The following is a 26,595-nucleotide window of genomic DNA, read 5'->3' as shown; positions in this document are numbered from 1 at the left end:
ATTGAGAGTAGCTGTGGGCTAGTACCTATAGGGAAAGTAACTTGTGACCGAAGAATTCTGAGTCTCCATTGGCTTAGTTACTTCATCACATCCTGGCCACATAAAAATGTTGAGAAAATAAATAAGTATAAAAAGCACTGAGATTGTGTAGAGTGGAAAATAACCTTAGTTTTAACTCCCTTCACTGCGTTACACAACCACATTCTAAATTTAAGGAAGCCAGCAGCAAACTCACTCTAAGGCACTAGTTTCAAACCAGAAGGTCATGATTAGTTTAGAGGGATGCAGAATCAATTTAGTGGGATCAAGCATTTGAAAAAAGAAGGAAGGAAGGAATAGAAATGCGAATACATCACAAGTGATAAGGTAAGGTGTTAGATATTATTTTGGAAACTTTTGGTTTTATATCTTTTTGTTGATATGTGTACCAGATTGTGTTGTAAAATACATTTCTGTGGGACTGTTTTGGAAAAGTTTGAAACTAATGGATCTAACAAGTAACATGCCCCAAATTTACAGAATTTGGGGACTTCCACTGTCATGTTACATTCATGAAAGTGTCTTGTTTCCTTAAAGTGTTTTGGGTGCTGAAAGCGTTCATTATGTTTGGGAATAGTAGAGTTCTAAACTCCCATAAATTCTAGTAGCTACCTTTTGTCTAATAATGATTAGGATTATTGAGTACGATTTTGATGTCTTTTAGGCATCAGCTAACACCTAAGTCATTAAATTGGAAATAGAATGAATAAGAAGAGAAAGGCTGGTCATTTAGTAATCATTATTTGGTAATAGCTTCTTAAAGTAGGTAAAATTTTGAATCTTCATAGTACTAAGGTTTATCTTGTTTTTTTCCTTTAATAACATACTTTCAAAAGGCTTATGGTATTCTTTACCATCATTTGACATACATTCTTTGGGCAAAGTGTTATGTTTTCTCTAGAGGAACACATTTTCAATTTTATAACAGTGTGAAGGAAGGAATTATAATAAGTTTTTGTCCCATCTTTATTTGGTTGTTTATCAGTAGTCATGACCTAGCTATATGTGGCCAGGATGCGATGAAGTAACTAAGCCAGTGGAGACTCAGAATTTTAGTTTGTTATGAGCCGTACCAATGTTTAAGGTAGATTCTGCCAAGAACATAAATTGTGAAAAGAAAACCCTTGGGATGACACTGGAATATAATGTATTAGGTTATTCTCTGCCTATGAGAATAAAGAATTGGAAGAGTCAATCAGGAGGCTTCGGTTCCTAGTCTCCACTCTGACACAAGCCTGCATGTATAAGCTTAGGCACACGGTTTCACTTTGGGATCTCTCCGTAAAGTGAAAATGTGGGCTCGATCTCTGAAATTTCCTTCAGTGTTTATATTGTATGCTTCCCAAGGGGTGGAGTATTGCATCAGGACCCAGCCCGGAGTCTGTGCTCTTTGCAAGGTCCCAAGGAACTGCCTCATTCTTTTTTCCCAAGGAGATAGCATACATTACCCCACAGAGCCCTATAACGCAATGAGCTGTCAGTGTTGTAAGCTGCGTTTTCATTGGGGACTGAGCCTAGGCTGGACCCTCATACGAGGCCAGGAAGTATAATTTCTGTGACCAACTAGTTGCCTATTCATAAAGCTTGGTAGGACCCATCCAAATACAGTATCATTTTGTCTTTGGAGTAAGAGAATATAAAATATATTTCCTCTTAGGGAGGAAAGGACTTTGAATTCAAGGACTCCCATTATCTTATTGTATCAGTTATTAAGAAGATATATTCTTGCTGAATATAATTTTATAAATGTTAGCAAGGAATGCTTTCATATCTTAATAGGCTTTAAAAAAATTAAATTAATTTTCATTTGCTGATTCTTTGCTCCTTCTCTAATACTAGTTATATTACTTTATTGTTCAGTGGTGTGAAGAGTTGATAATATTTATAGTTATCTTTTGACACTGGTAATAACCTCTATTTTCTGGGTAAATTAGGAAATAGTATCACCAGAGGAAAAGCTTGATCTGAATTATCATTCTACCATCATCCCATTCATACACACTGTTTAACCATTTGGTTTGATCACAGCTTTAACAGAAGATTCTTTATAATGATGGCAATCATGACATTTGTTTGATGGTGATAGACTCTTCTGGTCTTTTCTCAGGTCTTGACCAGCGCTGCCATTGCCATTGCCACTGCCTCTGGTGTGCAGGATTGAGATTGTTGATAGCAACAGGGGGCTCTGGGGAATGGCCATCAAGAGCTAGGAGAGGGTTGTAGATAAGTTGTGTTTCCATGGATAGCCCCCTAGGGAACCCAGTACTTGCCTAATGTTAATTATACAGCAGCCTAATTGCTAAGGGTATACATGTTTTCAACAAACATTTGTTGAGCACCTATCCTCCTCCTAAGCTTTCATGCTCCTGCTAGAATGTTATGTGTAGATATCCAACAGGAACTCAAACCAATATCATTATCTTTTTCTCAAATCTCTTCTACCTTCTGCTTCCCTTCCTGTTCTGGTCTGTCATGGTTAACTATGATACACTCACTTGGTCTCTTGAACTTGAAAATTTGGAATTATTTGTACTTTTCCTGCTCTACACTTTAATACCTAATTAGTTATCAAACCCTGTTTGTTCCACCTCCAAAAATGTTTTTCAAACAAATACTGCTTTTTGTCCCTAATGCCCTAGTGTTTAAGGTCAACTCAATTTATTTTTCCCTTGGACTTTTTCAACAGTCATCTTAACAGAATTTTTTCCCCCTAATTTCTGTCTTGCTTCTCATCTTTCACCAAGTTATGTTAAAAAAAAAATTACTCTCATGACTTTTGTTTTGTTGTTGTTTTGCAATGTTCTTTTTTTTTACTGAACATTATATTCTGGAAATTTTCCCATGTAATTTATTTAGATCTATCTTTTTAATACAGTTTATTTAACCATTCCTCTATGAATGGACATTTATGTTTTTTTCTTTCGTTGTTATAACTGAAGTGAGTATCCTTACCCATGTCTCCGTATACACGTGCAAGTCTGTAGGTGAGAAAAGGTGGAATTTCTGGGTTAAAATAAATATACATTTAAAATGTTGCAGACACTGACAAATCACTTAACAAAAAGTACTCCCATGCTTTTTATTCTCAAGGCAATTTATTTTTATTTTTATTTTTCAATTAGAGTTGACATTCAGTATTATTTTGTATCAGTTTCAAGTGTACAGCATAGTGGTTAGACATTTATATAATTTACAATGTGATCCCCCTGATAAATTGAGTACCTACCTGGCACCATATAATCATTTTCAGTCTGGACTTAGAGTACTCCCAGCCTCAATGCTCTGATTGATATATTTACTCATTTACTTGGTCATTGTCAACCACTTAGTTTTTATTCAGTATAAATTGTGTGCCAGGCACTTTCCTGTATATTGGCATTTAGTGCTGGATAAGACAGATGTGGTCCCAGCCCTCATCCAGCTTAGCCTGTTACCACACAGAGAGCTTTTTGCCCTTCTAAGACTTTTTTAATGTGTTTGCAGCTGCTATTCTTTTTCTTGGTATGGCTTTTTTCCTTTGACTTTGCTGCCTAGAGAATTTTCATTGATCATTCTTTTACCCTTTTAACCAGCTTAGATTTTATTCTGTCATATCTTTCTCATCTCTTCTTAGGTAGAGTTAGATAGGCCTTCTTTAGTGATCTCTCTTAACACTTCACTTATATCCTTTTTATAGTGTTTATGCTGAAGAGTTTTAATGATTTGTTTATATATGTTTGTGCCTGCGTATGCATGTATGCATGTGTGTGTATGTGCATACACACGTACACTCATAGACCTCTCCCATTAGATTAAAGCTCAGTAAGGGCAAGAACTGATGGTTTTTACCTTAATGCTCTTCCAGCTTAATGCCTGAAACACTGGAGATGCTTAATAAATGTTGAGTAAGTGAATGAATAACAAACTGTCAGATGAGTTTTTTTTTGTACAGGGCACTATGGAGGCTTTTAAGATCTGTCTTTAAGGACTAACCATGTAAGCAAGGAGATAAGAAACAGATGAGTAGACTGCAAGACACATTGTGATAAGCTTTATGTAGAGGCACTAACGAGTATTTGAGGAGAATTTAATAGAGATGAATCTCATGAGTGAGGTATTCTAGTAAATTTTCAGATGAGAGGATTTTTTCTTGCTTGTGCCAGGTATTGTCCTTGGCCCGACAAGTGTTTTTTAGTCAAATAAGGCCTTAAAGCAGAAATTGGCAGACTGTGGCCTATGGGCCAAATTGGGCCTGCTGCTGGTTTTTGAACAGCCAGTGAACTAAGATATTTTACATTTTAAAAATTGTTTTTATAAAAAGAATATTTTGTGATATGTGAAATTATATGAAATTAAAATTTTAGCATCTACAATTAAATTTTGTTGGAACACAGCCATGTTCATCTGTTTATACACAGCCCATGTGTTTGTGCTATGACAGCAGTTGAGTAGTTGGAACACAGACTGTTTGGTCTGTAATGCCTAGCGTATTAACTCTCCAGCATTTTACAGAAACAGTCTTCTGACCCCTGAGGTAGAGGACGGGAAAGATTCAAATAAAGTCGAGGAGAAAAGAAAGATATTGAGAGGCTTGATTTGAGTCAGGAGAGTGTGACGGTGATTACTAGTCATGTAGAAGCTTTAGAGCTGAAAGGATGATCTAGCTTAACTTTTTATTTCACAAAATAAGCAGAATATCAAAATCTTGTCAAAGTCCACATGACTTGTAACGGGCAGTATACACTGGAGTAACTGAAACAGAAGCTTTTAAGACCTTAGAGGATGGTAAGATTATTGCCAGGGTAGCACCAGATCATGAATGGCCTTGCCCTTGAAAAATGAGATTTAAAGAACGAACTAAAAATAATCTTCCTTTCTCTCTCTGAATGTAATATTTCTTTCTTTTTTTTTTTCTTTTATATTTCTAGAAGGGTTTTGAGCCCTACTTCGAGATTTTGGAAGCATATTTCACAAAGGCCAAGAATTATGTAAATGGGCATTGCACCAAGTATGAGCCCTGGCAGCTAATTGCATGGAGTGTCGTGTGGACCCTGCTAATAGTCTGGATATATGAGTTTGTCTTCCAGCCAGAGAGTAAGTATACTATCCTCTCTGTAAAGGTATAGTGGAGGTTCACTAGCTTTGGAACTCATAGCTGATGGATTAGACTAATTTTCTTGCCTTTTTGTTTGGTTCTGATTTTTTAAAAACTGTTTAAATGGAAAGTGAGACATTGTCTTCTGACTGATAAAGTTATAATAGGACTCTTGTGTAACTATTACTGCTTAGGCTTATTTTTCTGGATTTTTAGCTTACATAAAAACTCCTGAGAAATTAGTCATCATAAGGATCCATCAATATCTCAGAGTTTGGCTTAAACCTTTTCCAGTTTCAGTTTCTTGCCTAGAACGTAATTGTGTCACCACCTGGAACTCCCCATGCAGAACTTTATTGTTTCATTTGAGGACATCCTTTGAAGACTATGTAAAATTGGAACAGCACTCATGCAGTGATCACTTAAATGTCTGCCATGTACCAGACACTGTGCTAAGCTCTAGAGTTATCTACACAAGTGATAGAGAGTCCCTGTCTTCTTGGAGGTGAACTTCTGATGTCAAGGAACAATGTACTTTGAGCTTCCTAGGTAGTACTTCAGAGGGCCAGATGGACAGAAAGAGAAGACCACTTCTCAGGGTGCAGAAGATGAGAAGTCTATTAGCCATTAGTTTGTAAATCCTCTACCCTTCCTAAGGTCCTGCTCCCCCCACCAAAAAGACATGGTTGCATGTTTCCTCTTTGTGAATTATTTCTCCCCTGCAGGCTGTGCTTGGTAAGTAAATGGTAGGAGTGCTGGTGGCTCTTCTGTAACACTGCTCTGTACTCCTTCCCAACCCCTAGTAGGATATTCAAGTTAACATTCTTGGGATAAGAAACCAATAACATTGGAGAGATGTGCTTGTCATTTCTCGTTTGTTTAAAATTTTCATAGCTATTTGGTTTCAAAATAGATGCAACCCTTGTCTTTCTCCTCATGCTTGTTCCTTTCTTGGGTAGCATTTGATTCATTGGTGCCACCATCCTGTCCTTCCAGGTGAAGTGACCTATTCCAGAGGACTCTAAGGAGTATCAGTAAATGTTCTTTTTTATGTCCTTTTTTTTATTGTGATATGTATAAAATAAAATTTACCATTTTACCTGTCTTTAAGTTTATATTTCAGTGACCTTACGTACATTCTCATTGTTGTGCAGCTATCACTGCCATCCAGAACTTTTCATCATCCTAAACTGAAAGTCTGTACCTGTTAAACAATAACAGCCATTTCCCAGTCTCCCCAGCTCCTGACAGCCACCACCATTCTAGGTACTTTTCCTCTTAGAGTGGTGCATTTGTAAAACTGTACTATGGTTAGAGATCTTGAAATTTATATTCCTTTGCTATGATAAATATTAGCTTTAGGTATTTACCTCTATTTCTGTTCTGCGGCCTATGTTCCCCGTGTGCATCTTGCTTAACTGGTAGAAGCAGCACAGCCATCTTTGGTCCTGGTACTTAGCGCCTTTAGTGTTCAAGAAAGAATATGGTGGCCTCTGAGCATTCCATGAGAAAAGTTAATAGTAGTATGTAAATGGTGCGTGCCATCTAAACTTTGTGACCTGAACTCCAAACCATTTCAGTTGTTTTAATTTCAATAACATTTTTTCTTATTACAAAAGTAGTATATGTTTATTGCAGAAAATTGACATATAGGTAAGCTGTAAGAACAAAATTAAAATCCTACTACCTAGAGATAACCACTATTTACATGTCTATATTCCTTTCTATAGCTGAATCAAGTTGAACCAAAGTATAGTTTTTTAGGTAAAAAATTGTTGAATATTGCCCATTTTATATAGTTTAACATATACACGCGCACGGCACACTCCTTCTTTTGTAACTTCCAACTTGAATTTTAGACACAGATAAAAATGCCTTCCCTCCAGAAATTGGAGATCATTTTGATAAAAGTTCAATTTTTTTAGCACCTTGCTCATGTATAAGTATTCTATACATCACTAAATAGTTGAGTTATTTTTAGTATATTGCCCTAGAGAAGTCTAAAGTCTGGACTAGTGATAAATTTTGCTGATCTTGAAACTCTGAATGCCCTTCTGAGGGGGAGAGGGTGATTTTGGAACACAGAATGATGCCCGGGGATGTAAGAACGGGAAGGAGCAGGAGGAGAATGGGAGTGGGAGGATGAGCAGGGGTTAGCGTAGCAGCTCCCTAAGGTGTTCTCTTTTCCTGAATTCTGCTCTGTGACTATCAGCTCAAATTCCTGCAACTTGATGTTGATTTTAACTGAGATTGTCTGTAGTTCATCAACAGAAATCAGTTACGTGATAGGAGGGTGTCGTAAACTGTGTTTAGCTGCCTCACCTAGTCATGGCTAGTATGAAGATCAGGTGGCATAATTTGTATAAGAGAAATTTGTAAACTATAAAGAGCCATACGTGGTTGTTCTTACACTGGTATTTCTTATTTTATTACCTTAAAACATTCTAATTACTTTTCTTTCTATGCCTCTGGGACTTTTACTTTTGAGGTAATTTTTTTAGGTCATAACCACATTATCTTTTCATCTTTAGTTTCTTGATCTCCAATCTTGTATTCTTTTTTTTTTTTCATTCTCATTTATAGTTGACATTCAGTATTATTTTATGTTAGATTCAGGCATATAAAGTAGTGGTTAGACATTTATGTAATTTATGAAGTAATCCCCTAATTAGTCTAGTAACCACCACATAGTTATTACAGTATTATTGACTATACTCCCTGTGCTGTACTTTACATCCCCATGACTATTTTGTAACTACAAATTTGTACTTCTTAATCCCTTCACATTTTTCACCCAGCCCCTCACTCCCCTCCCATCTGGTAACTATCAGATTGTACTTTGAACCTAAGAGTCTGTATTCTATTCTTTTTACTCCGTACCATTTTGTCCCGCTACTTTCACCACATTAGTCTATTCTTTCCTCCTTCACCCTAGTCACATTACTGAACTTTTGGACACCTGCCTCAGTCTGCTGGTTTTCAGTCCTCTTTTTACCTCATGAATCAATTATTTCATCTATTAAATAAGAAAGTGGTTCTGAGTCTTTTACAGCTTTAACATTATTAGAAAAGTAGTTGACTCTTGAACAATTTGAGGGTTAGGGCACTGACCACCTGCACAGTTAAAAATCCCTGTATAACTTTTGAACCCCCAAAAAACTTAACGACAACCCCTCAGTATCCATGGGGGACTGGTTCCCGGATCCCTTGTGAGTACCAAGATATGTGGAAGCTCAAGTTCCTTAATGTAAAATGGCACAGAGCAGTGTGTGCAACTGGTCTTCCTTGCCCACAGACTCCCCACTGCAGACTGCAGACACTGGTTTTGACCTGCAGTTGGTTAAACTCGTGGTTATGAAAACTTGGAATGTGGGGGGCTACAGATTTATTGAAAAAAAAAATCCACATTGTCACCGGACCTGCGCAGTTCAGACTCATGTTGTTTAAGGATGTACTATAGTCAAATAACAAGCAGGTTAAATATTCAATACTAAATTATACTCACTTGATGAATTACAAGGTAACATTTAAAAATATGTTTAGGAAGAATTTTTAATGTAGAAAGTGCTCTAAGTGAGAAGAGAATACAATATTATATGTACAGCAAGATATCAGCTATGTATTACAGTGTGTAGAACATGAGACTGAAAGGAAATAGTCCACAATTTAAACAGAAAGGTAACTATAAATAAGTGGCTTCAATCCCTTTGTCATCTTATTCAGTCTGTGTCTTAGTCACCTGGTTTTGTCCCAGACATTTATAGAGTATTGACTACAGTGCTAGGCACTATAGGGTGAGCTAGAAAGACGGGTACAACCTTAGCAAAAACTAGTAACAATGAAAGGCATCCATATGACGAATACCAAAAGAAGGCACACATATGCTCTATGGTTGTTGAGAGAGCACTTTTTCTGGCCAGAGAAATTGTAATGCCCAGATCTCCTAGGAATCTAGTAACAGTTCATATTCAGTCCATGTCATGCATGAAAGCTAGGTCTTAGACACATTTGGGATAACTGAAAATTTCTATTGTGCATTTGAAGCAGTGTAGACTCTTGGGTGTCTACTGAAAAAACAAAGACTTCATTTAAATCCCTGCTCCATCACTGATTTGATCTGTGGCCTTGAGCAAGTTATTAATGCTTTGATTCTTTGTTGCCTTCTATGTAGTACCTTCTATGTCAACCTCGAAATCAGAGTCAGTTGAGATACATTTAATGTGAATTCATTAAAGGTATAACAGTCTATTTCAGTGCCATGTATTTAAAGTTATTGTAACGACAGGGTCAGAATTCCATATTTGTCCTATATACTGACAGACAGAATGGAATCTGATTGGTGTCCATGATGTTGAAGGCCTTTTTAGGTCCAGAAAGTTTTAGGATATATGGAGCCTAGATTCTGAAAAAAAAAAGTATTGGTTGGTCATTTGTTTAGGGGGAAGGAAGAGAAATGTTTGGCATTTGGAAACCCTGAGCTGGTACAGAACTCTGGAATACATATGTCATTTGACCCAGGAATTCTGTTTCTGGACATTTACCCTGTAGGTATTCTCTTATATATGCCATATGGCGTGTGTTACAGGTTATGTATTTCAGCATGGTTTGTAATAGCAAATATTAGAAAAGTGTCCATCAGGAAGGGGCAGATTAAATAAATTTTGAGATATCCATATAATGAAATACTCTACAGCTATAAAATGAATGAGGAAGCTCTGACTTTAGGAGAATATTCCTAAGTAGAAAAGCAAGGCCTAGTACAGTGCTAGAGTGTGCTACTTTTTGTGTAAAAGGATAGACATATAAGAACACCTATTTATTCTTGTTTATATATGTATAAAGAAATTCTAGAAGGGTGTTCTAGAAACTAATAGTGGTGTTTACTTGGGAGTACGATGAGAGTCTGGGGGTAGATGAGAGAGAAACTTGTAACTCTGTGTGTATTTATATTTCTTTTACTTTTTGAACCATGTAAATACAGTACTTATTAAAAAATTAAATTTAAAAGATTTTTTTTTAAAGGAAAGAAACACTACCTTATGATCTTAAAGCAAGTGAGATTGCGGAGGACGTATTTGAATAGTTCATACGTTGTGACTGGCTTGTCACATCTGTGGAAATTTATTTGGATAATAGAACCATTTGTTTCTTTTTTAGGTTTATGGTCAAGGTTTAAAAAGAAAAGCTTTAAGCTCATCAGGAAGATGCCTGTTATTGGTCGAAAGGTAAGTGGAACCTGTGAACATCCTCCTCTACCCCACCTCTTTCTAGTTACTGAACCTAGTGTTCTCAGGGAGGGGGCGTGATTTTGTTCTCCACCTTCAAGGAGCATTTGACAATGTTTCGAGACTTTTTTGGTTATTACAACTGGAGGGGAGTGCTGTTGGCATCTAATGGATAGTGGCCAGGGATGCTGCTAAACATCCTACAGTACACAGGAAAGCCCCCCACAAAAGAGAGTTATCTGGCTCAATACATCAGAAGCTCCAAGACTGAGAAACCTGACTAACCCTTTCTCCAACATACGTGACCAAAAGAGAAAGGAAATGTCTGTTAAGGAAGAATTTGAAATTAGAAAACCTGAGAAGTCACATGATGCTTTGGAGCAATATTTGGTTGGGCTGAATTTAGATCTTTATCTAAGGATTGGGTGCTTACATAGTTTGGATCAGGGTTGGCAAACTTTTTCTGTAAAGGGCTAGATATGAAACATTTTAGGCCTTACAAGGCCATACTGTGTGTCTCACAACTCTTCAACTCTGCCCTTGTAGAGGGAACACAGAGATGGCACTATAGGTAAAGGAATGAGCCTGCCTGTTTCCAATGAAACTTTCTTTATATAAATAGATGTAGGCCAAATTTGTGCTGTAGTTTGCCGATCTCAGGTTTAGAAACTTAGATAGAAGGGCTATCTTCTTGCTTTTTATGTCTATCCATAGTCTAGTGTGTTCCCTTCCTGTATCCTCACCCATGCTGAGGATAAAACAGTCACCTCTGTACCCTTCCCACAGGTTCTTTATTACAGAAAAAGGTAAACAGGGCAGGCCCTATTACAAGTTCTAAGGCAGGCAAATGAGTCCTTAATAGCTTTATCTCCCCCAATACCCTTTCTGCTCCTCAACTTTCCATCAAGTTTTCTTTTACTCTTGGTTTTCAGTTCCCTTTCTCCTTTCCTGGCCAAACCAGAAAAGATGTCAGTTATCTTTAGCTTTTGACTGTAATCCGTTCACACCACTGTGCTAACTCTTCCAAACTTTGTATTTTCAGGTTCACTTCCTGTGGGGAAGTAGAAGTAGTAACGGAGTAGAGAAGGGGCATGAGAGTAGATAATAGGCTCTTATTTGACCCTAAATTATATTAAGTTCTAAGAGAAAGTCCTTATTGAGTAAAGGGTAAAGGAGGAGGGAAGATATAAAGGATTAACTGGATCACAAAGGATAATAGCATATCTTTTTATCAGTCCCTGTATTTTTTTGGCTCGTATTCTTTACACTTTGCTCCTTCAGTTTCAGATTTCAAGGCAATGATAGGGTTTCAGAACCCATTCTGTTATCTCATTATAAAATAACAGGATTGGAAGGGACTTAGAAATTGCATAATCACCTTTCATTTTTTAGAAACAGACTTTGAGGCTCAGAGACAGAATGTTATTTATTTTTGAGTGAGTACATGTGTAGCCCTCTCTATTCACTTGCATTTCCTTTTTCAGCGCTGGTTTATTGAGTACCTGCTCAGTAACAGGTATTATTCTGGATGTTAGCTATATAGTGGTGAACAAGACCAAGTTCTTCCTCTGTGGAACTTATATTTTAGTAGGAAAGACAAAATAATTAAACAAATACATAAGAATTTCACTTTGAAATGCATACTGCAAAGAAATTAAAGTGTGATAGAGGTCCTGAGGCAAGAATTTGAGGTGGAAAGTACTCGCTCTGCTTTTAATACACCTCTTACTACCATTTTCTTTTATCCATTTTATTTTATGACAACAGCATAGTCTGCATGCAAGCTCAGCTTTTATAGCTTGTTCCTGTTGCACGGTCGCCCTTTATACACATAATTCTTTATTTACAACTTAAAAAATATCTTCATGGCCATCACACATCCCACCATTGCCCAAGAGTGAGGACTCTGCTACCTGCCAGCGCCTGCCTATTAGACTATTGTAGACATTTTTTAAAGAAGTGGATTTCGCTATGTTTTCATTGAGGGCCATATCTAAGAAGATCCCTTGTATAATCATTTACAGCTACAGATGAGAAAAATCTAAACATTTGGAGTGAGATCTTACACAGATATCACTGTCACACACACTAAATGTGACATAGAGCCGCTCTTCCCCAAACCTAGTCAAGCATCTCCTATCACGGATGGCAGCACCTGCCGTACTACTATCCTTACTCTTTTCTCCCCACCCGCAATACTTTTTATTACCTGACTCTTATTTTCTGCCTTTGCTGCTAAAAATAAGCTTCATGAGAACAGGAATTTTTTTTCACTGTATACCGCTTCAGTTTGTTTTGTTCACTGTGTATTTTTGGTCCACAGTAGGAGTTAACAAATATTTATTAAGTGATCGAATGACTGAAAGAAAATGTCTCAGAAGTTGTTGCTATGAGGATGGAAAAGAAATAACCACAGTTATTTTTGTGTGATTAATTATGTAGCCGAAAGGACTGTAGTCCTCCTAGAACTTAAGAGTCAAACAGTAGAAGCTGTCAGTAACCTGAGGCGATAGAATGCAGGATAGAATGCAGTCTTCCTGGCACTTCCCAGGATGTCTTGAGCTTATATGCGGGGACTTGTGCAGGGCTTCAAGATTCCTGCTCTGTGCATCTGTAGAAGAACCTCATCATTTGCACAAGCACTAAAATCCCTTTTTCTGCTGTACGGCCTATTTTCTGGCTATTGTTCATGGCTCTGCCTTAGTTTCTTTTATCACACATGTTCTAGCTGCTGCCAGGGCAAGAACAAGGTCCAAATATCTCCCTCATAGAAGTACCGACTTTAGCAAATGTAAACCGAGTAAAGCAGTGGTGATGTCGACCTGGCAGAGGAACGGGTGGGAGGGCGGAAATTGAGTGCATCTTTGACCTTTAGAAAGATGACTTTTCAGACTTCTAAGAAGATGTTGCACATGCCAGAAAATACCTGAACAGACTGTCACCATATCTCTTAGAGGAAAAAAAAATATACCAGCCACCCTTGTCTGTAGCACTCATGTGGTGTCCCACCTCTAGGTGTTGACTTGGTGTCATAACTGGTTCTTCTACTCTGTATACTGTGTTCTTCCATCTCCTCATTAACTTTTTTTTTCTTATCTTTGGAGATCCAAGATGAGTTGAACAAGGTCAAGAATGACATTAGCAAGAACTTGTCATTTCTGAAAGTGGATAAAGAGTATGTGAAAGTTCTGCCTTCTCAAGGTCTGAGCTCATCTGCAGTTCTGGAGAAGCTCAAGGAGTACAGCTCTATGGGTATGGTTCTTGACAAATGCGTACCATCTACTTCATTAACCTGGCAGGGGCCGTTGTTTAATGCTTGGGTGGGTTAAGAACAGTTCATCCCTGGTACTTACATGATCAGCAAGGCCCACTTCCTGTCTCAGAGGTTGAATTTCATATTTTAAAAATTATATTTAGATTCCTCTTTCATCCATACAGTAAACAGTTCTCAAAGACAGTGGAACTTGGTTTTGTTTCCTTTTGTGAGCCTGAATAAAACAGATGCATTTGTTTTTTAAAAGAGAATATGTGTAGTAAAAATGAAATACAAAAATAATTTTTAATTGCACTACAGATCCATTATGGAAATTGTAAAATCTTCATTAAGACACAAAAGTCACTATAATTCCCTCATCAAAAGATAAACACCGATGATGTGTGTGTATGTGTGTTTATCAGAATGTTAATAGTGTTTTGTGTAATAAGCACACACACATGAGCACACATATAGGAAGGATAAATGCACCAAGTAGCTTAATGCTTAAGAGAACAGCCATGGAATCAGCCTGGATTCACATCCTCATTTGGCTACTTACAGTATGATCTTGGGTAGGTTACTTAATTTCTCTGTGCCTCAATTTCTATCTCTCTATAATGGGTATAATAATAGTAATACTTACTTGAAAGAATAATTATAGAAATTAATGAGATCATTAATTTTGTTACAGATTAAGGTCATATTATAAATACTTTCTTAAAGTAGGCCTTTTTGGCATAATTTCAGATTTATAGAAAATAATGCAAAGATACAGAGATTTCCCATATGCCCCTTGCCCAGCTTTTCCTGATATTAACATTTAAAATAATCTTGGTACATTTATCAAAGCTAAAAAATATACATTAGTATAGTACTATTAACTAAACTACAAATTCTATTCCTGTTTCACCAGTTTTTCCACTAATGTCCTTTTTTTTTCAGTTCTGGGACTCAAAACAAGATACCACATTTGCATTTCAACAAATATATTTTAAAATGTTGAGTTGACATGTGTTGAGTTTTTGACATTGGCTGGTACAAAATTAGATACAACCCAGGATTTATAGATTATATAAAGCAGGGATTAGCATTTTAAGACCTTCTATACTAAGAATTTCTATGTTTATAGGGACTGGTTGCTACCACCATATTTTCTTCCCTTCCATTTTTAAGTCACTGTCCATTGCCATACTCTAGCACCAGTAAAATAGGAAATGAAACTATGTATCCTATTTATGAAAGTCTGGTGACCTCTGGTCTGAAGGCATGCCTGGTGCAGAGCAGCGTCCTCTAAAGAAAGTGGGAAAGTCAAACTGGCTGCAAGCCATAGTTTGGCAGATTGTCTGAGATTGAGGGATTAGGCTGAATATTCACTACTCAGTCCTCTGCTTTCTTGTTGGAGCTAAAGATCTTTGCTTTGTAGAGCCCATGACTATAGTTTTCAGTTAGTGTGTTTCTGTAATAGCTCTTACTACCCACTTTTGATAGGCCATAGCCATGTGGTAGCAGAAGGACCTGAGATGCCCACATTAACAGATTTGTTGGTATGATGTAGAATTTAGAATCTCAGACAAGAAGTAGAAAGTCAGACCTTTATATTCTTCTCAGGAACCTTTCCTTGGAGCTTTATCTCCCCCCGCCCCCGTCCCTGTAGTGCAGATGTGAATGCTACAGTGTAGGTTGCTAGAAGCAGGTGGCAAATTGCGTGTGTTTCTGGGCTCATCTGGAAGAGAGGCCCCTGAGACTAAGATGTCTCACCGTGGCTTGTCTAGTCGGACATTCAGTTCCCTGACTCCAACCCTGATAGAGAGTACTGAAATTTCACTTTTGCGTTGTTCTTTTCTGCCAACTCTGCTCATAATGGTTCCCACACTTTCTGTGATTACATAGGAAGGGAGAGACAAAGGAAGCATTTCAGAAAAAGGTCAACCTAAGCCATACAGAGAACAGAAAATGAGTGTCTAGATAGAGGGAAACTGCTGTTAGATGGCAGTTGGGGATGAGGACAGAAATTGAATGTCTAGATAGAGGAAAACTCATGCTGCTAGAAGGCAGTTGGGGATGAACACACTGTTGTTGGTTGTAATTGATGATCTTTCATCTTTATTTTGCTGAGATAGCTCTAATGGAATTCTTTCTTTCTTGATATAATAATATAAGAACACTTTTGGATTGCCACTCAGCAATAGAGGGGTTTCTTTGTATTTCTTCTTTACGAGAACTTGTTCTTCTTAAAAGTTTCTGCTTACTGACCCAGTGATCTTAACTTTCTCTGTAGATATCTTATGGCAAGAAGGGAGAGCCTCCGGCGTGGTGTACAATGGGGAGGAGAAGCTCACCGAGCTCTTGGTGAAGGTGAATGCCCAGTACTCAGAGGGAATGTGTGTGGTCTATGCTAGTTTATATTACCTCACTTTTTCTCCTTACTTTTATAATTTAAAAATTAAGAAAAGTTTATCGTTAAAATAAAACTGAAGTCTAGAAAATTTCTCTTCACCGAAACAGGTAAATATATATATAATATTGTCAAAGAAATCTTTAATCTGTAATAAAGTAAAATATTACTTACAGATGAGCTATGTAGAAGGCAGATTACCAAGGGAAGGTAGTCCTATTGTTTGAGATTATTAATGATAAGACATTTCGTTTGATAAGAAGAGACAAGGGATAGACACTTGGTCATAATTTTTTATACTATCTGAATTTCAAGTCATATCATCTGAGGATGAGCAGTAGTCTCACTCATAATTAAAATAATTCTTTCTGTCATTGTCAACTTTACAGTTGCCTTTAGTATCTTCCATTTCTAGTCAAATTTATTTTTGAAATTCCATTTTGCCATATAAAGTTAGCATTGACTGATGGTCTCTAAGGTCTTTGTGTTTGATTATAATGATCATGAAACTGCTCGTACCTTGCTAAATATTACAGGTTTTGCTTAGCTGTATCTTGACATAATGTTCTGATCTTCTATGCTTAAACATCCTGCAGTGGCTTCCCATTATCTACAGGATAAAATACAAGCTGCTTATGTAGCACAAAATACAAGTGCCTTCCTGAGCCAGCTCCCACCTAGTTTTTTTCAACCACTCTTATTGCTGTCTTCCATAAACACTAACTCCTGCCTTTTCTCTTTACAGAGTACACCTTGCTTTTACATTGTATTCATGTCTCACCTTTGTTCCACCTGTTCTCAGTAACGAATCTCATTCTTCTCTCATGGTTCCACTCCGTAGACACCTCCAGACCACTCGGGATGTTCATTATTCCCTTTTTAAAGGCCCCTTATTATCACGTATACACATCTGGTATTGCACCTACAATAGCTGCTTTGTGCCAGACACTCTACTAAGTGCTTTGAGTATGTCATATATTATCTGCTTATTGCTAGAACTCTATAAGATCAGTCCCATAATTATCTCCTTACCATATGAGGAAACTGAGCCTCAGAGAGGTTATTCGGTCTAAGATTATACAGCTGAAGGGACAGGCAAAGCTAAGACTGGGTTTGTTTGGCGTTTTAGTCTATGCTTTTAACTACATACATTTATACTTCTTCTCTTACCACACTGTAAATTAGTTTGTCTGTCTCCTCCACTATATTTTGGTCGTCTTTAGGTTGGGGAACATATCTTAACCATTTTTCTAGTTTCTGATATTGTGCCTGATACCTAGAAACTTTTGTTTAGTGTCTAATTCTTTGTCCTGTGCACTGTAATTGTCTTACTTCATATCTGCTTGCATTTCTTTGCAGGCTTACGGCGATTTTGCATGGAGTAATCCATTGCATCCTGATGTCTTCCCAGGACTACGGAAGATAGAGGCAGAGATCGTGAGGATAGCTTGTTCCCTGTTCAATGGGGGGCCAGATTCCTGTGGATGTGTAAGTATATGCAAGAGGCATCTAACAATTTTTTTAGCTTAAAATAAAAAAGTTTATTAAAGTCATTTTACTTTTTTTAATTACATGAATAATATGTGATTATTGTAGAAAGTTTCAGATTAACAGCAGTTTAAAATACTACCTGTATTTTTGTAATACATATAGTATCAACATTTTGGCATATATTCTAGATGTTTTCTCTCTGATTTTTTATTTTAAACACTTTAAACCTCTTTTTCCTCTTCTTCCTCCATCCCCCTTCCCCCTTTCCCCTTCTTTCCTCCTCCTTCCTCCTCCTCCTCCTTCCTCCTTCTTTCTTCTTCTTCTTCTTTCTTCCTTTACTTTTTTTTTTGACAAAATATTTTTTATTTGATGAAATATTCCACATTCACTCTACATTTCTTGCTCCAGACCCAGAATCAGCCATTTGTCCAAGGAGCCCTGGTTCATTTATAACTATGTAAAATATTCATATTGTTCCTTAGTTAAATTTGTAGAACAAGACTGATTTAAAAAAAAAAAAAATTAACCAGAAAGAAATCCAGAGAGACAAAAAATATAAGGTATAAAAGAGATGTTAAGAAACATGAAGGATGGAGTGAGAAGGGCTAACACACATTTAATTGGTGTTTAAAGCAGTCAGAAAAAATAGATAACCTATAAAGGTATAACTGTTAGAACAGTTGGTATTCTCAGTAGCTGTGTGATAAGTACAGGGGTTTTATTAATTCCCTCCTTAGTTGTGTCTAATCTATACTTTTGTTCTTCCATTCTGGTTTCACTTACGTTGTCTTATATTCTTATAGTTGTGATTTTTTTTTTTTTAATTGCGAAACAGGCATAGTCCAAAGGCATAGTCCAAAGTTCTTCCAAAGAAGACTTGTAATTACTTCGGCTGGTTGCTGGAGAATTGCTGGGAAGTGCTACTGCATGGGAACCAACTTAAGTTCGGTTCTCAGCTTGTAGTTTTATACTGCAGAGGAAGTATGAATTCGGATGACAGACTCACAGAAATGCTGTCTTGTTATACATTCTTGAGGGATCCTTTTTTTTCTTTACCTGAGCATCAGGGTCGAGAAAAGCAATTTTTCTTGCTGTCCCCTTCGGTACTAATGAGGTTTCTTTTTTGTACCCCTCAGAGTGTGAGTTTAGTTCCAATGTTTTCAGCCATTTCCCATGAGACTACTTACTTTGGACAGGCCCTAAATTTATCTCCTGTTCATTTGTCAGAGTAAGAATTTGAGGTCTCTAGGGGTCAGTAGCAACCCTCAAGAGAAAGCCAGCTTTGGCAGTCATTTTATCTTTTAGGATTCTTGATTTTGCTTTGTTTGGGAGTTCAGTATATTCTTCTATGTTAGCTCAGTGGCAGAAGTAAAAAAAAAATTTAAATATTATGTTAGGTTTTAGTTGTTTGAGGTAAGAGGGTTGCCCGAGATATATAATCTATCTATCTGGATTTCTGGAAATGGAACTTCCATAATTTTTTGTTCAGTGTGCGAGACCTTTGTATACTTGAAAGCCTCTCTCTCCCTGAATTGTCTTCTCCCACATTTTTCCTAGGTTACTCAGCTCTTCCTTAGAGAATATGATTCCACAGATTGCCATCTATCCTTGTCATTCTTTTAATTTTTTTTTAGTTTTCTACGTCTAGTCAGATGGACACCTGGCATGAAGCGACTTTGATCTTTCAGTCTTGTTTATCTAGTTTCACTACACTTATCTTAAACCTCTCCTCTGAGTGAACATTTTATTCTCAGCGGGGTTTAATTTTGTTCCTTGCTGTTCCTAATGAGTTCTGTATTGGTGCTGTTTGGTACTTTGTTTTTTTTTAAGTCTGCAGCCTCATTTTGTTGTTTCGGTGTCCCATCTTTCAATTCTTGTTTTCTTGAATTCTTGTTCTTATGATATTGTCCTATAGAGAGAAACAGTTATGAAGAATTTCCTTCTGTTGCTTGGGTGGTTACTTGTAGAGTTAAGCTTTTATTTTGCACACCGTTTTTTTTTTCTTTGTATATGTTTGCATAGTTACCGTGCCATTTTCTTTCGTCTTGTCTCATGCTTAGGTGGCTTTCTCTAGACATTCTAATTGTTCTGATGGATGGTGGGTGATTTCTTGTCTGAGAGAATTTGTTTGCGGGCAGAGCTCAGCTAAAGCTTTGTTCCACTTGTGTTAGAACATATCTAGGTCTCATCTTGAAATTTGTTAAAAGTTATCTACCAGAGTTCACTCTGCCTAGTTTGGTCTTTGATTATTTCTTTAACCCATCCTGTGTCGTTGAAGTCTTCACTCTAAAGTATCAGTCCAGATATTCTCTCTTCCCATTTTGTTTGTTTCTCCTTCCCATCATGTCCACCACTCACTGAAGATCAGGAAAGAAGATAAGGAAAGCCCCTCCACCTGCTTCTTTGAAGATTTGGGGGGGGGGGAGGTGTTAATAAAAATTCTCAGAATTTTGATGATTCACCCAGAACTATTTTCAGGGTTTGTTTTTAGGAACTGTGTTTTGCTCTCTGCTATGGCTTGGAAACCTCTGTTTTTTGTTTTTGTTTTTTTCATTGCCAGTATTTGAAGTTTATCGCATTAGATTACCTCTTCTTTCCTTGTTTGGCAGTTGTTATTGCAAGTTTTTACTATTTTTTTTTTTTTTCATCCTTACAGATATTGGGAGAGAGATCTGTGAAGTAGTTTTAGTTTTTAATTTTAATCCAAGAGTCCAATGCTAGGGTGTTTTTTGTTTGTTTGTTTTTGGGGTGTGTGTGTGGGGGGGTGGTATTGGTACAATTAAGCTATGTTGCTCCCACTATGACCTTTTTTTAATGGATGTCTCATGGATTGGGAAGGATAAAGTCTAAGATCCCTAGTCTCTGCTAATACTTAAGGACTTTTATATGATGATAACTAATTACCGCAGAGATTATTTGAGTTTCTCCTCAGTGTCTTTCCTCTCTCTTTGTATATCCCTCTGTCTTCTCTTGATGAGCTGCCTTTGGTGAAGAAAATTCAGAATTCAAAGTTTGAAAACATGAAGACAAAGCCAAGTAGCTGGGTTGTTTTTAGAGTATTCCAATTAAGGTATTAAACTCTGCTCCTTCTTAGTTTTTCAACCTTCTTTACTTTTATTAACTTCATTTGCCTCAGAATGGACGAGAGGTGACTTCATATACCAAAAGAAATTAGGTTGGCAAGGAAAACAGTCTTGGCTTATGCAAATACTATTAGTGCCAAACAGCATCTAAAAGAAAAATTTCCAAATAGGTCGCATTTTACTCTTGTTTTCTGACATAGATATCATGTGTTAGAGAGTTTTTATAAATGTTGAAAGAAGTTGACTAACATAACAAGTAGTTACTGAGGTCTGTACCTTCTTATTTTACAACTAAATTTTTGTTTTCCTTTGAGTAAAGGGTGTGGAGTGAAATGGAAGAGTAGTAGCATATTTCAACATAGAATTTGGGGATCAGAAATAAAAATTAGAAGTAGAATTTAGGTGTTCCTGCTTTTACAGTCAAGTACACTGGTGTTTGCCTTACAGATAATGATGTTGGTTTGATTAGTTATTAAAATAGGATATGTGAGGTGAGTGACTAAGTATTTGGAAATATTTTTTTCCTGAGGTCATGCCTGGCCCTATAGTAAAAGAGCAATGTCCTGGAGGCTGGACTTTGTTGGTCCTTTCCTGATTTTCTTCATAACTGGTTTGGTTCCTCACGCGCTATTCTGAGGTTTTATGCTAGACCACAGAATAGGCTGCTGATTTGCAGAGCTGACAGCCGTAAGAATTTTGTCTGCTCTAGCATAAAAATGCAGAAACCTACAACACGTGTTTCGTGCCCAAGTTCATTGCATTACTTTGGATACCTATTTCATGAAGACTTCCGGAATCAAAACCTAACTTTCCCCAACTAATCTTCCATATAACTCCTGACCACTAGCATTTTGTATCCAATGCTATTTTTGTCCTATATGTGGATATTATTTTGGGAAATTTCAGTAACCACCCTCTCTCATTCCATCTCATATTAAGCTATACTAAATACAGAAATTAATGGGTGACATTGGGTGAATTACTTCAGTCTCCCAGTGGCTCAGTTTTCTCACCCGGAAAATGAAAAAGGTTTGTAACATTGTATGAATCTTCGGAAACAATAAATCTAAGAAAATATCTACCTAACTCAGTGCTATGGCTCTTTTTTTCTTGTTTGTTTTAAAATTATTTGTTCTTCGATGTTATCAAAAGACAGCCAGAAGGCTATGATATGCCTTTGTTAGTCAGGGTTTACGAAGAGTCAAATCCGGCACTAAGAAATGTTGAGGCTCTCTTAAGTGTCAGCTACTAGGCTAGGTGCTGGGAATATTGCTGTAAACTGAATATTGCTGTAAAGTCCCCACTTTCGTGAATTTGTACTACAGTGAGGACAATAGAATGAATGAAATAATCTCTTAACCGTTTTGTTATCAACTCTGGTAAAGAAATTTGCCTGTGTCAAAGAGGCTAGACCTAGTTTCAGGAAGACATTTTATTTCATTTAAAAACATAAGGATTTTTGTTTTGATTTCAGATAAGTAATATAATAAATGAAGTAGAGGCTTCTGCTTTTCTCTCTCTTTCAAATTTGTTAAAAGCCACAGGTTCCCTTTGGAATGCCTGAGTTGATCTTTTAATGTATTACATAGTTTACTAGAATTGTAACTTCACAATTTTACATTCTTCAATGGGCATTGAAAATTTAAATCAAAGTCAGTAATCCTGATGCTTTTGAAGGGTGTGAAATGCCCTAGCATATCTGCAACCAGATGAATTAATGCAGAAATGGATTGTGCACAAATCTGGGCAGACATAAATTTGTCCAGGCAGTGCAGAGCTGCCGCTCATTCTTATTTTGTAGTTTTTACTCTTCTCCTGTGCCAAGATTGTGCTTAGTCAACAAAGAAGAATTTTCCTTTTGGAAGACATAGCAGTGTCTTGTCTGCGGCATGCAAGACCTTAACTGTTTCTGCATCAGATATCAGGGCAGGAAGTGCATGCTGACAGCTCTTTCTAACTGTCTTTTATGGATGACATCTCTTCGTTTTTACAGGTGACCTCTGGGGGTACAGAAAGCATACTGATGGCCTGCAAAGCTTATCGGGACCTGGCCTTAGAGAACGGCATCAAAACTCCAGAAATGTATGTATATGTGGTTGCTGCCCCCACATCCACACCCACCTAAATTTGTCTATTTGGAATACTGCTGTATGAAACAGACTGATGATCTCTTTTCTACTTCTTCTCTTCCTCTGGCAATTCTAGTCCTCTTTTTTTCCTGTCCTGTAACCTTGACCTTTATCCCTTCATATTTAGCAAAATCCTAGGTGGATCAGCCAGTTAATTTTCAAGATCACCCCTCCCCCTCCCAGTTTATTATATAGTATATGCTGTAAGCAAGAATGAGATTCTTTTTCTAAAAGTAACAACGACAGGACTACATCTTTGAATTCTGTGATATTTACAATAAATTACCTGGAGCCTAAGGACAGCTCTCTGCTTTTCTTAGTTCAGTGAAAGTTAGTTCAATATAATAGGCTGCCTTGGGGTGCTCCCTAAGAAAATTTCATCCTGAGGGCTGTTTTCTGGGAGTAACATTTTTAAAAATCTTTTTGAGATTTACCCATATTGTATGTACCCCACAGACATAGTTTTGGTACTTGGCTGCGTTTTTTTCTCTAGACCCTCCTTGTACAGTTTGTTTATACTACTTGTTTGGGTTAACGTTTTTCCTGCAAGTGATTAAGGGTTTTGTTGAATATGATCTCATGCTGATTCATACTTAGCCTAAGAAAACAAATCAGGCTGCCATCTTTCTTCATACATAAATCTTTAGTGCTTGGTACTTAATCAGTATTAGAGATTTTTCTTCCTTAAAGGGAACAGATGAATTATAAAAGTTGAATAATTGAGAGATGTCTAGAAGCAAATACTTAACTGTGACTCACTTTTCTTTTTCAGTACTATTTGAAATGCTGCTTCCAAGTGTGTAGTGAAAATGGGGATTTTAGTTTTTCAGAGGGTCATGGTCTTTTAGAGATGGAGGGGACCAGTGACCTGATGTTTGGCTGCTGCTTTAACATCCCTGTCACACAACCTTACAATTTTTTCCTTGAACATGTCAGGAAGCTTTCTTCCCACTTAGGTACCTATATAATCTTTGGATAGACAACCACTAGAAAGCTCCGCTTGATGTGATCCAAAGTTTCTGTCACTTTTACCTGTCAGCCCTAATTTATGCTTTGGATCCCTTGCTGTGGGATTACTTCTGAGCTCTTCCTATTGCCAAAATGGTTTCCTAAATAATAGGGAGATTTCTCTAGAGTATTAATTGACTTCTTTTATGTTTAAAAAGTAAATATATAAGCATTTTTTAAAATTTGAGGAAAAATAATTAGACGTTTACTCCTGATGAGTTAGATTAGCTGCTAAGTATGCTCTCTCTTGAGCCCCGTTTTGATCTGGATTTTGTTATTCTCTTCTTCCCTTTCATTTAGTGTGGCCCCTCAAAGTGCCCATGCCGCATTTAGCAAAGCAGCCCATTATTTTGGGATGAAGATTATACGGGTTCCACTGAACAAAATGATGGAGGTCAATGTTCAGGTGAGTCCCTTTGAAAGGCCATTTTTGGCCTTGGGATGTGAGAAGCAGGAAATACTACCTGATTGATTATTGTTTCCAGTGTCACATGCAGATTGGCTCAAAATACCTTTGATTCTGGTAGCCACAGTTGCAGAAACGACCACTGGCAGTGATGATTGGTTGCAGCTTCATCTTTTCATAGATTGGTGAATTCTATTAAGAAGGTGATCTAGTCTCTAACTGGAGACTTTAAAGACTTTAAAGTCTTTCTGTTAGTACCATCTCTTTCTCTTCTCTGTAAAATGACCATGGACTAACTTGCCCCAAGACTCTCACTGTGGTTTTGATTGGCATGAATTATAGTACCATTGCTATGATAATAGTACCTTTTTTTTTCAGAATTTAACTGTTCTTGTTTATTAGCACTAGCATTATCCCCCTCTTCTTTATTGAGGTATTAACTGACAAATTAATTCACAAAGAAAAAATTGTGTATATTTAAGATGTACAAGTTAATATTTTATGTAAGTGTACATTGTGAAATAATCACAATCAGTAGCATAGACATAGTTACTGTTTTCTTTCTTTTTAATGGTTAGAATATGTAGAACTAGATCCCTCAGCAAATTTCAAGCATACAATGCAGTGTTAACAATTCTTGTTAAATAGTCACATGGCAATATGTTAGATCTCCAGAACTTACCTTGCATAACTGAGACTTGGTATCCCTTGACCGACATCTCCCTTATTTCCCTCATGCTCTGGCCTCTGGCAACCACCATTCTACTCTTGCTTTAATGAAGTTGACTGTTTTAGATAGCACGTATAAGTGAGATCATGCAATATTTATCTTTCTGTCCCTGGCTTATTTAACTTAGCATGATGTCCCTCAGGTTCACCCAGGTCGTTGCAAATGGCAGGATTTCTTTTAAAGGGTGAATAATAATCCTTTAGTAATTATTTTTATGCTTTGCATTTGTGTAGAACTTTCCAGTTTTCAGAGTGCTATCAGAATTGCACTTGAACCTTATGATGCCCAAGAAGGTCATAGAAGCTGTTAGTGTTATTGCAGTTCACAGACGAGGAAACAGATTTGGCGAAGTGGTTTACTCTAGGTTTCACTGCTAGTAGGCGGGGTATTTGTCTTTTTTTCCTCTTAGCCCAGTATTCTTTTATCCCCACAGTGATTTTGCTGTTTTTATATTGTGCTCTCAGACCATTTTCTTGAAATGGACTCACCTGGCTTTGTTTGTTTTCTACAACCTTGGTGGGGAGGTGGTCTTCTCCCAGGTTGGAGAGGTGAAGGAGGGGGCACTAGCGAAACTGAAATTCTAAGTTAGTAGCCTAGATTAATTTTGGCAGTGACAGGAAGAGTAACTGTGACGTGGATGCTCATTTTCCTTTCAACATTAAACCCTAGGCAATGAGAAGAGCCATCTCCAGGAACACTGCCATGCTCGTCTGTTCCACCCCACAGTTTCCTCACGGTGTGATAGATCCTGTCCCCGAAGTGGCCAAGGTACATGAGAGGAATGGGCTGCTAAGCAGTCAAATTAAAATTTTTAAATAGAATCTCATGGTACAGTACTTGGCAGATAGAAGCGATTTCGAGTTAGATTTTAACACAGTAGTGATGAATGGCTCTCCTCAGCTCTGTGGTAAGTCTGCAGCTGTGTTCGGAGCCTCTGAAAGTTACCTTTTGCTGTGGGGGAGAGATAATAAAAGGAAGAAGCCTTTGCTTAAATTGGATATTCTGAAATAGGACTGACATTTTGATTCAGAGCAGGAAATAATCTTCATTTAGGAGCATGCCTGCCAGAGGGTGGTACTCAACATGCTGTCCCATAGCACCCCCGGTCCTTCTGTACTCTGCAGTTAATAAAGCAGAACCTCCTTCCTCCTCCAGAGGCAGCCTAAATCAGTACTACTCATTTCCTGCTTGATTTTGCCATGAGTTTAAGGACCTGCATATATAAATATAAAATAGCTACCACATTTCATATGAATTGTTTTGAAGGCTAACTACATTAGAAAAATGAGCTTTCATTAGGAATGTCAAAAGTAGCCAGTTTTTTAAAACATGGGAGACATACAGCATGATAGCCTTGTGGTTATAGCCATGTTTCCACTCACGTCTTGCAGAATTTTTGTTTTAGGGCTGTAAATGAAGTTCTCGTGTGGTCTTTGTTTTTTGGGACCAGCTGGCTGTCAAATACAAAATACCTCTTCATGTAGACGCTTGTCTAGGGGGCTTCCTCATCGTCTTCATGGAGAAAGCAGGATACCCACTGGAGCAACCATTTGATTTCCGGGTGAAAGGTGTGACCAGCATTTCAGCGGACACTCATAAGGTGAGCTTTGGAAGAGAATAAGTTGACGGTTGATTATTTTGACCGTTATAATTGGTTAAAGCATTAGGTTCCCCTCAATTTGTAAAATTAAATCTAGTTCCTTGTTCTCACCAGGGCAGCCGATTCAGGTGATAAGGTATAGTGACAGAGGTGACAAGC

At 37.4% G+C, this 26,595-nt stretch overlaps 1 protein-coding gene across 2 annotated transcripts in view; it reads left to right on the top strand.

The window, feature by feature from the left end:
* Positions 1-26,595, top strand: part of SGPL1 (sphingosine-1-phosphate lyase 1) — a 48,106-nt gene that overhangs the window by 14,996 nt on the left and 6,515 nt on the right. For both annotated transcript variants that reach the window (XM_016121036.2, XM_016121037.2), the window contains exons 3-11: positions 4,947-5,112; positions 10,271-10,338; positions 13,443-13,590; positions 15,873-15,949; positions 17,349-17,477; positions 22,557-22,645; positions 24,001-24,106; positions 25,506-25,604; positions 26,287-26,436. In XM_016121036.2, the coding sequence (XP_015976522.1) occupies positions 4,947-5,112; positions 10,271-10,338; positions 13,443-13,590; positions 15,873-15,949; positions 17,349-17,477; positions 22,557-22,645; positions 24,001-24,106; positions 25,506-25,604; positions 26,287-26,436 (1,032 nt within the window). The remainder of the gene's footprint in view (positions 1-4,946; positions 5,113-10,270; positions 10,339-13,442; positions 13,591-15,872; positions 15,950-17,348; positions 17,478-22,556; positions 22,646-24,000; positions 24,107-25,505; positions 25,605-26,286; positions 26,437-26,595) is intronic.

This window comes from Rousettus aegyptiacus, unplaced genomic scaffold (assembly GCF_014176215.1).
Source record: "Rousettus aegyptiacus isolate mRouAeg1 unplaced genomic scaffold, mRouAeg1.p scaffold_m13_p_6, whole genome shotgun sequence".
Taxonomy (NCBI): domain Eukaryota; kingdom Metazoa; phylum Chordata; class Mammalia; order Chiroptera; family Pteropodidae; genus Rousettus; species Rousettus aegyptiacus.
The sequence above is the reverse complement of the archived record's forward strand: the minus strand, read 5'-3'. Positions and strand labels throughout refer to the sequence as shown.